The 15,012-nt window shown below is 43.3% G+C and overlaps 1 protein-coding gene across 2 annotated transcripts in view; it reads left to right on the forward strand.

The window, feature by feature from the left end:
* The first annotated feature begins 6,482 nt into the window (after positions 1–6,482).
* Positions 6,483–15,012, forward strand: part of RELCH (RAB11 binding and LisH domain, coiled-coil and HEAT repeat containing) — an 86,776-nt gene continuing 78,246 nt past the window's right edge. For both annotated transcript variants that reach the window (XM_050891445.1, XM_050891444.1), the window contains exon 1: positions 6,483–7,082. In XM_050891445.1, coding sequence (XP_050747402.1) covers positions 6,575–7,082 — 508 coding nt within the window. In that variant the 5' untranslated portion in view covers positions 6,483–6,574. The remainder of the gene's footprint in view (positions 7,083–15,012) is intronic.

Genomic DNA, 15,012 nt, shown 5'->3' on the forward strand with positions numbered 1-15,012 from the left:
AGTTCAAAAGTACTATTTAACTATGCTAGCCAGTTGAATATAACATATAACTGAATACTATTTAACTGGCTAGCACAATTGATATTTTACATATCTTTACCTACCAAACTTCAGTTCACAGCAAAGTTGACGCAGACAGAGGTAAGAGACCAAAAACCCATTTGAAGCCGGAGGTGAACATACATAAGGAAAGCCATCCAAATCGGAGACGCGTTACACGACACAATCCAGCGATGAGGAGAGCTCAGAAGAGCAACCCGTGAGCGCAGAGGGGAGCGACGGCCGGCGCCCGCCCGGGACAGGGCCACGCAGCCCCCCCCTTACCCGCGGCAGGCGGGCGCTCTCCAGGGTCCTGCACCGCTCCCGGGCCCCGCAAAGCCGATCGTGCTCGCGGGTGCGACCCCAGTACTCGGCACCACGGCAGACCAAGCCCCTAGGAAATCCCACCCTCAAAACATGCTGTCAGGAAGCACTGCTTCGTCACAAAGAAATAAGCACAAGGGGAAAAAAAAAAATCTCCAATTCCTTCAATCAGCAAATGAAACAAACTATTTAAAAAAAAAAAAATTGCAATGGCCAAGTTGTAAAGTGCAGAAAAACACTAAAAGGATGGATTGTATCACCTTCAAGAGAGCATTCAAGTTCTCAAGTAGTAATGTAAGTATATACAGTATTTGTCCTAGGATACTTTGAGGTCTAGTAAGAAATCTTTATGCAAAGGAGTCACCTCCTCTTTAACTCTTCCACTAGCAGCCACAGTTGCTAGCTGTTCACATAGAAAGCATTTTCGTAAGTGTGCATAAGGCACAAAACCCACTCAAATTATCAGTTACTGCTTCCTGAAATACTTATGTTCACTTTAGAACAAAGTTCTTTTTACTCCTACAGCAATCTCTACTAACAAAGTAATTAACATTCACTATCATTTATGATATATCAACTTGTAAACACCCTCTGTTGAAACCCTGTGAGCTCACATTTGTTTTTAAGACAAAGCCAAGCCACTTTTCATTTCTATAAGACACCTTTATTTTTCAGCTGCTGACTGACTCTAATAATTAATAGAGCCAGGAAATGATTCCTGGAAATAATCAGTATTCTGCTTCTTTGCAATATGGGGCACAGCTGATTCAAAATGAAAGCTCCCCACCACTCAAACTTTTTTGGCAAAAAAATGGCAATAGCTTCATTGCAGGAAAAAAGCTCAGAGAGCAAGACAAAAACTGTTAGACAGAGACCCTGAAACCTGGAGAACACAGATGGGCAACATCTCTCCAGTTCTCATATTACATCTTCCCCCCAAAATGTAGAATCATTTGTAGTTTCCTGATCTCTCTGCTGGCAACAGAGGTGAGGGATACAACACTGGTAGGCAGAAGATTCCAAAGAGATGACAATTACTATTATGAGACAGACACCAAATACAGTTGCATGTCAAGAACACAAAGGCAAAGTCTGCCTATCTTAGTATCTGCTCTCAGGGAAGACACAACCAGCTAGTTTTGAAATGACAGAAAAAGTCTATTATTCACTTCTGTGTAGCAGTTATTCACTTCTACTCTACCATCTCCAGAAACCTGCTTGTAATTAAAGCATGTTTTCCAAAATACTTAAGACCAGCAAGGCAAATATATTTTATCAGATATTTTACACAAAAATGGCTGTCACGGGAGTAGCAGTTAAAAGAACAAGAGGTCTTCACAGTCACAAATACCACAAGGAAAACGAACCCAGTACAGCTGCAGAGAGCTGTCCTGTCCTCCTCTGCTCCTGCCCACTTATTCCCATGCCAAGCCTCTTCCTTGGGCTGGCACAGCCATCTGTACAACTGTATAGTCAAGCAGACTGGAGAATGAATTCAACTGAAAACAACCTCAAGAAAAAAGAAGGAAGGAAGAGTAAAGATAACTTCACTGTAGTTTAGTACCCCAGCCTAATTCCCAAAACAAACCTCTGCATTGGCACCAGGACAGGACTGCATCTCCTCCCAACAACAGTGCTAACTCTGCATGTTCAAAGCATGCCCTCAGACTCCCACTTTGTTCTCTGAAGCCTGCATCTCACACTAGTTGTATTCCTTTTATTAACATCATAGTTCATTGCATGACCTCCTCCACAGGCTGTCTCAAATCTCTCTTATCATATTTCCCCCTCATATTTGAACATCACTGAAGAACAGCAGGCTGTACAAGGAAAATATAAGGGTTTTTTGCAAAACTGCGCAAATCCTAAATTGAAGAGGAATAAAGTGAAGAAGGCAACCCTCAAAGGCACAGAGCAGCAGCATGGAGTCAGCATAGCAACATCTCTGCAAGTTGGCCCATGCTTCTGCAGTGACAGGAATAAATAAGACCTTTTCAATGTCAAGCCTTAATTGTCATGACCTCCACAAAGCTTCAGTAAAAGACACCTTAACAAATTCAGGCAAAACAGCTTTTCATTTGAATTTAGTACCTTTAGACCTCAGAACTCAAGAATGACTTTACAATGATCGTTTTCATACTTCAGTGCACTGTTTCCCTTCCCCGTCTACACTGTCCTTCACCACGGTGAGGCACGGTAAGGCATACCATCTTAGACAGAGTGGTCTGTTACCCTCTACTACAGCTTTCCGTGCAGCCTACATTTCCAGACAACACACTGCATCTTCCGGACTAGGGAGAACGAAGCCCAAGCAATTCAATACTCCAGTGTTTGTGGTGTTACAAAAGGTCGTATCTTTTATTCCCAAATTATGTCTCCTCACTCAACTGGAACAGCATTTTTTCCTATCTATTCATTCTCACAAAAACATAATACACACATCATGAAGCTTGAACAAGTTTTCTACATTAGTCCTTAGGCTCTGAATGTGTTTGCTCACTGTATTTTTGATGGGAGGCTTCCAAATATCTACTGTTCACAGTAATGCTCAAAACAACAGTTTCAGAGGTAGAAAAACACAGCCAAACTTTGATTCAAAGGGATTTGGGGGGGTTGTTTTGTTTAATTCAGGTTCTCATCTGACTTCATGGGACATTATCACATTTTTGGTGAGGCTGAAAATATTTCCAAGAGTCCCTTCACACTGCTGTACTACTTCTACTCCAAATCCCAATTTAACAAGCACTTTCTAAAGTCAGTTTCTCTGGGTAAAGCTACGTCTGTACTTAACACACAAGTAACTACTAACTACCGATATAAGCTATTCTCATTAAAAACCATGCCCTTAAAACTGGAACAGATACAATTTCAGAGAAATGGCAGAGGTCTTTAAGCACAAACTACCAACATTATGAGTCTCAACATTTGCATTAATCAGTTCCTGCAGAATACCAAAATATTTCTGAGGTCAGACAGTTTACAAAGCACTGAAATTCAATTTTTTTAAGGTCTGAAAATAAACACAAAAATCATAACTTCTGTAAAGTTTCTTTTGAAAGGGGTTAAAAGTTAGTCTTAAATAAATATACACAGACAAAGATTCTCTCAGGTAGCTCAGTTTTAGAAGATGACTTAAGCAAGAGTTGGCAGAACTCACAGATCTGAATTATTTTAAAGTAGAAATCAGATTTGCTTCAGATTTTCCTCCATTATTTTGTTCCCTGTGCCTTAATTGGGACTCCAATCAGATGAAAAAAAGCTACCCTACTTCACTGTAGGACTCACTAGGCACATTAATTCATACATTTCAAGTATTCAGCACAGAAAAACCCAATATGGACCTAAGAGAATTATTTATTTTTAAATTAAATTAACCTTGTCTGCAGAAGCTGAAACAGAAAACCTCTTATAGCTTGACTTAAACGGTACATTCACTCACTGTGAGAGCAGTTGAAACTGCACCAGAGTAGCACAGAAAGCAAGCATACCCTACACACATGACCCCACCAAACAGCATAGAGGGAACCCAAAACTGATCATATGATAAACTTTGAAGCATTAGCTCAAGACTTAACACTCCTACCAAAATCAACACAGTAAAAGCAAAGACTGAATGTTTTCTACTTGTTTTCCATCTCAAGAATCGTAAAGCTTCTTGAGCTTAAAAGTTCATGAAAAAACATGCACAGACTGAAAAAATTATTTATACACCACCACCTCCAAAAAACTCTGAAGATCTTTTTTCTACAAGCCCCTTGTATTTTGGATATTTAGCTTGGTAGACCCGTTTTTAGAAATCAATACTTAGATGTAATCTAATACCTAGATGTATTTCAGTAAGTTGTGCTTCAGATACAGAACTCGAGTCCTTTAAAAGTTAGAAGGAAACATTAATTCCAGTAAGAGACGACACAGCTTGATGAACAATCTGTCTCTCTCAGAACGACTAGTGAATAAATGAAGACAAAGTTAATTTGTAGCTGTCTGTCTCAAGTAGACCTATATAATGCTTTGTTTCCAGAACTTATGCATCTTTTTCTGCCTCACACATCCTCCAAGGTGCTACACTTGCCTTATCAGGTTTTCTTCTCAGGTCTCTCAAAACAATACCCCTTTGGTATACAATAAGAAACTGTTTTAGAGCGTATTGTTAAAAGCACATTTTTCTCCCTACATTCTTCAGCTCTGGAATACACATTTCAGCTGTGTTAACTTTATCCCAGCCATCCATAAATTATTTTGGAGCAACTGAATGACATCTGTAAATATTTCAGTTAGTTTCATAAACCCAAACAAACAGCGGAATACTTTTACATTATTTTAGGTGAGGAAGAGGGGAAAAAAGTTAGTCCTTACTGCAACAGCACACAGAAGTCAGCAGAAACAAGTCTCTTAAAAGAAAGGTAGAATTTAGTGTTTGAACCACATTTAAACAACTTCAAGGCACATGTACACATTGCCGATCGCCACCAGAGGCTGCTACAGGACATCAGTAAGTTTTTCCCTCCATTTTAAGGGAAGAGGCAGAACACCAGCATATCAACTATTATCAAGTTTATACTTAACGTGCTTTAACTCTCCAGAAAGGAAAGGGAAAAGCACAAGGTTTCTTTAAGGGTTCCTAATTCCACCGGAGCACCAACAGTGAAATATTTTTCTTTTTATTTTTATTGTGGTCTGAGTCGAATTTTAAAGCATTTTCAATATACCACCAATTTATTTTATGCTACAACCAGTTCACAATCCACTACTTAATCTCTTTTTGTATATCGACAACATAAAGCAGTAAGTTAGTAAAAAAATTCAAAGTTTATTATAGGACAGAATGCAAAATTGACTACACTATTTACAAAAATTTATGCAAATCAAAAGGAAAGCACCAGTCTTTTATAGCATACTAGCATGATATGAATGGAATAGTTTGCATTCACAGTACCGAATATTGCTTCTAGATCGTGGTATCACCACAAAACATTGCCACTATTTTATTACCAAGATTTCAGCCCCAGTTTTGCTCTCAGTAAAGTAAATAACTCCTAGTGAATCAGCTTTATGCAAACGGAGCTCCTATGAGTGGGAACGGGACGTTGTTTTCAATGAAACAGAACACAAACCGATGCTGACCCTGTTCTGCATCATTTCTAGTGAGCTGAACTTCCTTCGGTAGCAAACACTACCTGTCGCTACACCCCGGCTTCAATTCGAGTTCCTTGCCAGGTAAGACACAAGGTAACAGCTTCGCATCATCTTTTTAAGAGTGACAGCGTCACCCTCCCAGATACACAACCTACCACCACCCGTCCTTGCACCCTCCCTAACCTCCGGCCCGCCAGGCACACCTGATGCTGGGCGATGGCTCACGCCCATGGGGGGCGCGGAGCCCAGGCCGCCCAAGCACCCGCCCGGCCCGGGGGCCCTCGCACGGAGCCGCCTTTCCCCGGGCAGCCCCGCACTGGCCCAGCCAACACAACTCGGGCGTGGGGTCGGCTGACAGGTGCCTTGGGGCCTGGGCCCCAGCCCGGGCTCCGAAGCCGAGCCCCGCACCCCCTCTACCCTTACGCCACCGGCCGGGCCGCCGCCACATGGTCCCTAGGCCAGCCAAAGCTCTCCGGAGACCGGGAGACGAAGGCACAGACCCACCCCCACCCCCACCCCCACAGCGGGAACCCAGCCCCCGGGAACCGACCCGACAGCAGCCCCCCCGCCCCGGGATGCGCTCAGTGCGCACGCGCTAGGACTCACTCATCTCCCCTGCCGCGAATCCCGACTACTTCCGCTTCCGCCGGGCCGTTCCCGCCCCCGGCCACGCCCCCCGCCCAGGCGTGGCCCGCGAGCCCCGCCCCTGGGTGGGGCACCTCCTGCTCCCTCAGGCCCCGCCCTGAGCTGCCGCCCGTCTCCCGCACGGAGGGGGCGGGCGCGAGGCCTGGAGGGGAAGGGTCCGGGTGCTGGGGCGCTGCTCGCTGTTGGCCGGGGCAGCTCTCGCGAGAGTTGGCATCCGGAAGCGGTAGTGGGGCCAGTGGGAGGTGGCTGAGGAGGCGGCGGCGGCGACGGCGGGAGGGAGCTGCCGTTGCTGCCGGCGGCAGCGCCCGCAGCGGCGAAGGGGGTTGGCAGCGGCCCCGGCCCCACCAGGAGTGGCTGCGGAGGTGGCGGTTCCGCGCAGGCTTTGCCGAGGTAGCGCCTTGGCAGCGGTCGTGCCCTGTCGGGCTGTAAGATGGCGGCGGCGGGCGGGGGCAGCAGCGTGAACCCCTTCCTCAGCGACTCTGAGGAGGACGAGCCCGAGGAGTCCAGGCCCGGCGGCGGCAGCAGCAGCAGCAACGAGCCGGGCGGGCCGGCATACCCGCAGCAGGAGGCGGTGGCAGCCGCGGGGAGCCCCGAGGAGCTGCCGGGTTTGCGTGCGGCGGCGCCGGGCGATGCCGGCGGCGGTGCGGGGGCGGGCGGCGGGGCCGGCGCGGGCCCCGGCGCGGGGGAGCCGCCGCGGGTGCCGATGGACGCGATAGCGGCGCAGCTTCTGCGGGACCAGTTCTTGCTGACGGCGCTGGAGCTGCACACGGAGCTGCTGGAGAGCGGCCGGGAGCTGCCCCGGCTCCGCGATTTCTTCTCCAACCCGGGCAACTTCGAGCGGCAGAGCGGCACGCCGCCCGCCGGCGGGGCCCTGGGCGGCCTGGGCGGCAGCGTGCTCGGGGGAGCAGGCGGCAGAGAGCCCGGGTCCGGGCAGCTCAGTAAGTGACTCGGGGGGAGAGAGGGGGGTGTCGGGTCGGGGGCAGCGGGTGGTGCAGGAGGGGGCTCTGGGGAGCCGTGGCAGCCGCCGCTGGGCGCACGGGGCTGGGCGTGGATGCCTCACGGAGCGGCCCTTGCCGGTGCGTGTCGCTGGGGAAGCTGGGGGGAAGCGTGGGCCGGGGAAGGCGTTTTGCATCGCTTCTTGTTTTCTGTAACCTGCGTGCAGGACTAGAGCAGACTGTAGGAGCCGAGCAGCCGGGGCTGAGAAGATGAGGTGCCAGGACCGATGTTACCCTGGTCCCGCTCATGAACCTTATCGAGCCTTAGTCTTCCTGTGAAGGTCACGCGTGTGTCAAATGTGGAAGAAATGTGAGGGATGGAAATTTCAGCCTTAATTTTTAGCTGCCTCGGGGTTTCTTGTGCCTTCTTTAGTGCCTACTGTCAAGAGATAAGTCGTATGCTGCTAGGAGAAAGACTTGGGTGTTAAGCCATGGCTGCTACACTTAAAGTCTAAAAATTGTCAAAAATGGGGTGTCAGGAGCCAGCATGTTATTTCTGCTGATGTGTAGGAGTGGCTAAGTCATCCAAGGATAGGTCTGAGTTTCACAGGTCATGCACAACTAATACAATGTTTCCTGTAATTAACGCTGGCATGTTTACCAAGTGCCTGTAGTCTTTGGCTAACCATTTTGGGATTTGGAGTTGGGAGCGGTAAATATACTGGGTGAGTATAGCTTTTGGGAGAAAAAGTGGTGCAGATATTTGGAAAATCATCATGTAGCTGGCCTTAAAAGCTTTTGAGTTTTAATAGTAGAGCAGATGGCTTAGAATAAAATTACTTGTGTGTCTTATCAGTGTTGCTGTCAAGAAGTGTAGAGTCCTAAAAAGGAAGTAGCTTGTGGAAGTGGCTTTGAGAGAGAAGCTGTCCAGCCACCTGACTTTTGAGGACTGAATGAACTCATGGGAAGGTATTGAAATGAAAGGAGTTGTGGTTATCAGACAGTTGAAAGACTGATTTATGTGTATATGTATTCTAAGACACCTAAAGGCATTTTGTAAATAGTCCCATATTTTTGTTTGTTTTAAAAAAAGTTTCTAATGTTGCAAAGACATGCAGTTAGACTTAAAATTTGGAAACAACTAATAGTGTCTAGATGGCTGGGCTAATAGGAGACATCTGAACTTTCAACTTGTTATTGCTTTTCAGTATCTTTTAAAAATTGTGTGGATTTTTTTTTAAATTCATGCTGTGTTGTTTATATTCTGGTTATCTTGTTTATGAATACTTAGAATTTCATACTTGGCTCTGTCCAACTGAGAATTTGAGTGTGTGGTCTTCATTATAAGATTGGTGAATGTTGGAAAAACTCATGCTTCAAGGCTTCAAACTAATATAAATTTCTGTTTCATTAAAAGCAGCTTCCTTGGGGATTCTAGTCAATTCATCCGATTGATTAAACATTCTCTTTTCTTTGTTAACATGATATGTTGTTTCCAGTTATTGATAATGTACATACTCCAGTAGAATTAGAAAAAGAGCAGCCTGTGTAACTGTGGTGTTATGCACGCGAAAAAATGACCTCTTGCAATCCTAGACCAATGTACACTTATGTGAGAACATCTTAATGATTATTGTGCTGACCTGCTGAATGATAAATGGCGATGGGACATCACTATTAAAAAAAGGGGGGAGGAGGCAGGGAAGAAAGAGAGAGCAGGGGGGACTAAAACTTATTTTGGAGCAGTTTAATAATACTGAGGTGTGCTAAAAATAAATATCATGCTAGGCTCTAGGTTAAAGGTTAAGTGTAAGTGTCTTGAAATCTGATATCTACAACAGATTAGCTTTTCAAAGGATTTTTTTTGTCTCAACTATGATTCAAAAGGCAGTTCACATTGAGTGACACCGAAAGGTGACAGATCCAGAACAATGAAAAAAAAATGTATTTTTGTATAGGTGAAGTAGATTTTTGAACTTATTGCTATCGGACTTTCTTGCAGTCTGGAGCCTAGCATTGAGCTAGCAATTGTGACAGTGCTGTTCAGCCTGATTCAGGTTGATGTAAACAAGAGCTGATAGTCTCATGCCTCTGAATTTATGCCAATTTCCAAATGTTAAAAAATAGATTGCAGAAGACTCTGATGGGCTGAAAATTATATGGTCTTTGCAAGACTTCTTTTCACTTGCCTCTTAAGCATCTGGTATTATGGGATTTAGGTAGAGGACTACGCCACAGGTCAGATCCAACAGTAAGTCTGAATAGTATCCTAAGTTAGTCAAAAAGTTCAGTTTTGTTGAGAGGTCCAGTCTGTTGTGCCCACATTCGTGGATCCTCACGTGGAGACTTGCAGAGAATGTATGTGAGAGTAGTGCAGGTACCTTCTCTCTCTTTAACATGCCAAAAGGTATTTGAGAATAAACCAATAGTTTTCTTCATAGAAACTGTTGATGTAGAAAGTAGCAGAGTTTGGCATGATTGTCATTTCAAGGTCACTTGAATTTTATGCTTCACTGAAAAAAATTCTTAATGTGGTCAGACTGAAAAAAAATGTTCTTTATTTCTGTTGATATCTAAAGTCAGAATTTCTTCTCAGCACTAGCTTTGCACCTGCTCCTCCCTGCCCCCAAGTTAGATGAATTTCTATGGTTTTACACTGAGGTTTTTGATAATTTGAGTGGATGCAGAAAAAGTGTGACTGGCAATTCTTATTGAATGTGAAGTATGTTTGGAATGCTGCCTGAGGATTTCCACGGGGCAATGGAAAGCTTTCGTACTGTGTGTTCCTATACAGAATGGGAGAATTTCAGTGCAAGTGTTCATTGGCACTTCTCAGAATCCTTTCAGGCAAGCTAAACTATGAGTGCATGCTGAAATTTTGTTTTTTCTTATCTTTCTTTTTATAGACTGCTATAAAGAGATTTTAATGAAGTATCATAGGATTTAAACAACTAGCATCATGTGGTCAGCTAGTGACTTAGAAGCTGTTTTGTCTTTGAACCATGCTTCAGAGCACTTGGTTACAAAAGCAAATGATAGTCAGATGACTAGGATTTCTTAGTTTTTTGCGAAAACACCCTTCTGTTTTCCAGCAGCAGTAATGTCACAGCTGTGAACAGAGATTAGGATACATTGAAATGAAAAATACGGAAATACAGCGTCTAGCATCTTTGCTCTTCTAGTTTGAAGCAAATTCACTCTGTAAAGGAGTCAAGATTGTTCCTCAAGATGCACAGCACTTATGTACAGTCATCCTTCACGTCCTATATCTCTGCTAGATCTTCCCAAACTTCTATGACAGCTTCTTCCATTGGTTTCAATAACAGTAGCTCCACATCTGCTAGACCATTTTGATACCACTTTTCTAATGCTACTCATGTGAGTGGTATGGTTTGGAAGTCCCTCCTTCATACAGCATTCCAGATCTTTTACAAGGCTTTGGTTAGCACCTACATGTTAAATTTAAATTTGTCCCCTTCCCTATCATCTTTACACAAGAAAGTACAGTACAAATTGAGACACTTGAAATTTAGAAATAAAACTGTGGCTCAAATGTCTCATCCCTGTTCCTAAATCTCAAATGTTTTCCTGTATATGCATGTGACCATAATTCAAGCTTGAGCATAGTGGGTGACAAAACCTTTTTTTTTTTTTAATGTGATTGATATGATGCCCTTCGATTGCTATGCTTGGCAAATGCCCTTTCCTGAAGGGATGCAGCTTACACTGTTAGAACTAGCTTTAGTTTTAAAATCTGCCATTTATTTTTTCTTTATGGCTACAAAAGCTCAACAGTCTCAAAATTTGAAATAGCTTTAATGAAAATCATAAAGAAGGGGTTTAAACATTTATGTTACATTTATGTTTTCCAGGAGATGATTTGTTTCTAGTTATTTCTGAAATAAAGTTGTTTATAACTTTCTGGGGACTTGATTCCAGTTATATTAAGCTAATCTGTGAGTACAAAAATACAAAGTCTTGCTGCTTCTTCATAGTAAGCTCCTGGCTTTGTTTACAATTTGGGATTCGATTATTTTTTTGTTTGTTTCAGATATTGTGAAGTATCTCTGGTTTTGCTTGTAGCCTTTGAAATTCAGATGGGTCCTACTGGAAAAAGGCATGTGGGAAGAACGTTTTGATTATGCTTTTGTGAGAAAGGAGTGTCTTGGTAACAGCTCTCAATCTTGAGTTACAGACATTGTGACTATGTGCAGGACCTTGTCATGATCAGTGTTTCACCAGATTTTTGTTTTGTATGAATATACAGCAGAACAGGGCTACCTCAAAATGGTTCGTTATATCTCAGCTTAAATGGCAGTCCAAGTAAGATAGGAAATTGGGAAGAAAACAAATAACTTCTGTTGTTCTAATGACTAGTTCTTTGTTTGTTAGGTGTTTTGTTGTTGTCAGCTCAAGTCTTCTGTTTGTAACTTTATGAAAGTAAGCAAAAATGTATAGTTTTGTTGGCTGCCTCTCCAGATGCTGCGAGGTGGAATGACGACTTGTGGATGAGACAGTGGTTTTACTACCTGATTTGGGAAAGATGCTCCTCTTGGTAAGGACAGGACAGAAAGGTGTGGATAAATAGGTAATCAAAGCTGCTGGTATCGACAGATGGGAGAGACTGAATGTTGTCTCTTTAAAAGAAGTACAGAAAACAGTTGAAAGAGTAAGGGATTTGTATGTAATGCTGAAGGAAAGGGGAGCCATGTTCCCTGCAGACCTGCCAGAAAACAGTAATGCCTGGATGAAACTGAGGTTTCATAGTGCTCTGATGTTGGCTTTACTGATAGAGAAGCCAGGTGAACTTTCTCCAGTTGTGACTGCTGTAAACCCCCCTCCATTTTACTGGCGCTGGTATTTCTGAAAAGTTTTCAGTGAGATGCACGTCATAGCTTAAGAGCGTCTTAGCTTAAGACTTCTACAACTGTTGGAGTTGTCAAATGAGTGAAACCAGGTCTGCTTGAAGCTGTTTCTGATGGATGAGTGGCTGGTTTAAGCTTTGGCTGACGTCTGTGTTGGGGTGATTTGAGATGTAATGGTAGATAGTTCAGAAGACAGGTTAGTCCCCGTAAGGGTATAACTACACAAAGAAATAACAAGATAAAGTAGCATGAGATAAGCATGACATTGATAAGCAAAGAAGGACAGACTAGTACCCACTAGTACTAGGCAGGCAAATATCAAGTAATCACTGAGTAGCAGGTTGTCGTGGTTTCACCCCCGCCAGCAACTAAGCACCATGCAGCCGCTTCCCCCTCCCACCTCCCAGTGGGGTGGGGAGGAGGAAAGGAAAAAAAAGTAAAACTCATGGGTTGAGATAAGAACAGTTTAATAACTAAAGCAAAAATAAAAAATACACTACTAACTAAGAATAATAATAATTGTAATGAAAAAGAATACAACAACAACAAAAAAAGAAATAAGAAAAGACAAGTGATGCACAATGCAATTGCTCACCACTCGCTACCAATGCCAAAGCCGCGATCCACTCCCCCTCCGGCCAACTCCCCTGTGTTTATATACTGAGCATGATGTTCCATGGTATGGAATATCCCTTTGGCTGGTTCAGGTCAGCTGCCCCGGCTATGCTCCCTCCCAGCTTCTTGCACACCTGCTTGCTGGCAGAGCATGGGAAACTGAAAAGTCCTTGGCTTAAGATAAGCGCTACTTAGCAACAACTAAAACATCAGAGTGTTATCAGCAGTATTCTCACACTAAATCCAAAACCCAGCACTGTACCAGCTGCTAAGAAGAGAATTAACTCTGTCCCAGCCGAAACCAGGACACAAGTGTGCCATATGTCCACGTTATATTTTACGTTGTAGTAACGTATTTGCGTGTTCTTGTTCTCTTAGGATGTTTACAGATATGCTAGGGGGAATTTAGCTGCTTTAGTCCTGACTTTCTGTTCTGTTCTTGTGCCAGAGTTACTGTTACTTTTGTATGTTGGGGAAGGCAGAAGTGAACTTCTATATATAGGCACTGTAGCTAGTTCAGTTCTGTGTGAGTTTAACAATGCCTTGGTTGAAAGCTTCAGCAAAGCGAGCAGGCTTTGTGCTGAGGCAGCACACGTTTCCTTCTGACAGTTTTGCTGTTAGGGAAGGGAGAGATTGGGGAGCGGGGGGGAGGCGGGAGAGAAGAAGGGAAAGAGCAGTAAGATTAGCTAGAACTTTGCATTTCAGAACCAATCATTGGAAGCTTCTTTAAGCTGCCCTGTACATAATTTCAATTCCGTAAAAGTTATATTGAGTTTCCTGTAGCTTTTCTTCCCTGAGAATTATCTTTTTCTTGACTGAAGATGTGACTTGTAAATTCTGTTCAGATGTGAGAGTGCTTGCTGGAAAGTTTATATGAGATTCATTACCTGGTATAAAAAGATTTGTCTAGTATTTGCAAGCAAGTCATGATCAAGTAGGTATTGATATCCGCTGTGTTGGAAGCTGATCTGTGTGCAGTCCATCATCTCTGTTAATTTAAAATTTGTAAATACTGGACTTGTATGTTCTATAAACTCAAAATTAATGAAAATATGGAAAAAATCTTTTTTCAGGAAGTTCTCATACTTTCAAACTAAACTAGGATTTGTTACAAATTCTGAATTGGGTAATTTATATATATGGAACTATTTAAAATATAGCATCAGAAGTCTCTTTCCTATCAGTATATAAAGATAAGTCATAAAACCTTATGCTGGTGTGTGTTCAAAGTTATAACTCTTCATCTTCGGTGTATTACTTGGTTTTGGTTTTCTAGTGTATTGTAAAGATGCAGGTTTGAGGGAACTGAGTTGAACTCTCCTCTAGCATAGGCTAAAACTTTGAGTTATTCAGTAAAGGTTGTAGGCCTTGTATTTTTATTTATGATGCACGTGCCTGAGACATGGCACAAAGTATATTGAGTTTGTTGGATGAAAAGTAAAATCTTTACAGATTTTTTTTTTTTTTTTACAAGACAGACCAAGCTGAAAAAGCCCTTGAGAAATACTGAACTCTTTCCCCTGGTGTGTCATAGGGGAGAGGCAATTTACTTCCTCCCTTCCTGCAATATAACGCTGCATGATGGTGATGCAGCTGATTACTTCGCTGTTGAATTGAAGGAAACACTATTACATAAAAACTCACAGAATAAGAATTTCTTATTTATATAACAAGTACTTTTTCATCTTGGTTTGATGTTGGAGGGGAGAGAGAGCTGTCAGCTGTTTTGTCATTTGACAAAACTTGGAGTAAGAGAAATCATGGCAAAAATAGTCACAGAATCACAGCATGGTTGAGGGCGGAAGGGACCTCTGGAGGTCATCTGGTCCAACCCCCTGCTCAAGCAGGGCCATCTGGAGCCAGTTGCCCTGGACCATGTCCAGAAGGCTTTTGAATATCTCCATGGATGGAGACTCCACCACCCCTCTGGGCAACCAGTGCCAGTGCTCGGCCACCCTCACAGTAAAAAAGTGTTTCCTGATGTTCGGAGGGAACCTCCTGTGTTTCAGTTTGTGTCCATTGCCTGTGAGCCTGTCACTGGTCACCACTGAGAAGAGCCTGGCTCCATCCTCTTTGCACCCTCCCTTCAGGTATTTATACACATTCATGAGATCCCCCCTGAGTTTTCTCTTCTCCAGGCTGAACAGCCCCAGCTCTCTCAGCCTCTCCTCGTAGGAGACATGCTTCAGTCTCTAGTTGCTAGTTTTTAATTTTTTTTTAGATTTATTTATTTTAATTCTTTATAGAATCCATGTGGACACACGTTGTTAAAACTTAACTGGAAAATTTACTACTGTCCTGAGATAAATGTAGAAATCAGGGAAAGGGGAACATACTAGAATTGAAATATGAAGAAAACTGAGAGAATACAGTGCTTGAGAGTTAAGGTGGGTGTTATCTAAACACTTTAGTCCCTCAGCAAAGAGCCATTTAAGGACTAGATTGATATAGTT

This window comes from Gymnogyps californianus, chromosome 2 (assembly GCF_018139145.2).
Source record: "Gymnogyps californianus isolate 813 chromosome 2, ASM1813914v2, whole genome shotgun sequence".
Taxonomy (NCBI): domain Eukaryota; kingdom Metazoa; phylum Chordata; class Aves; order Accipitriformes; family Cathartidae; genus Gymnogyps; species Gymnogyps californianus.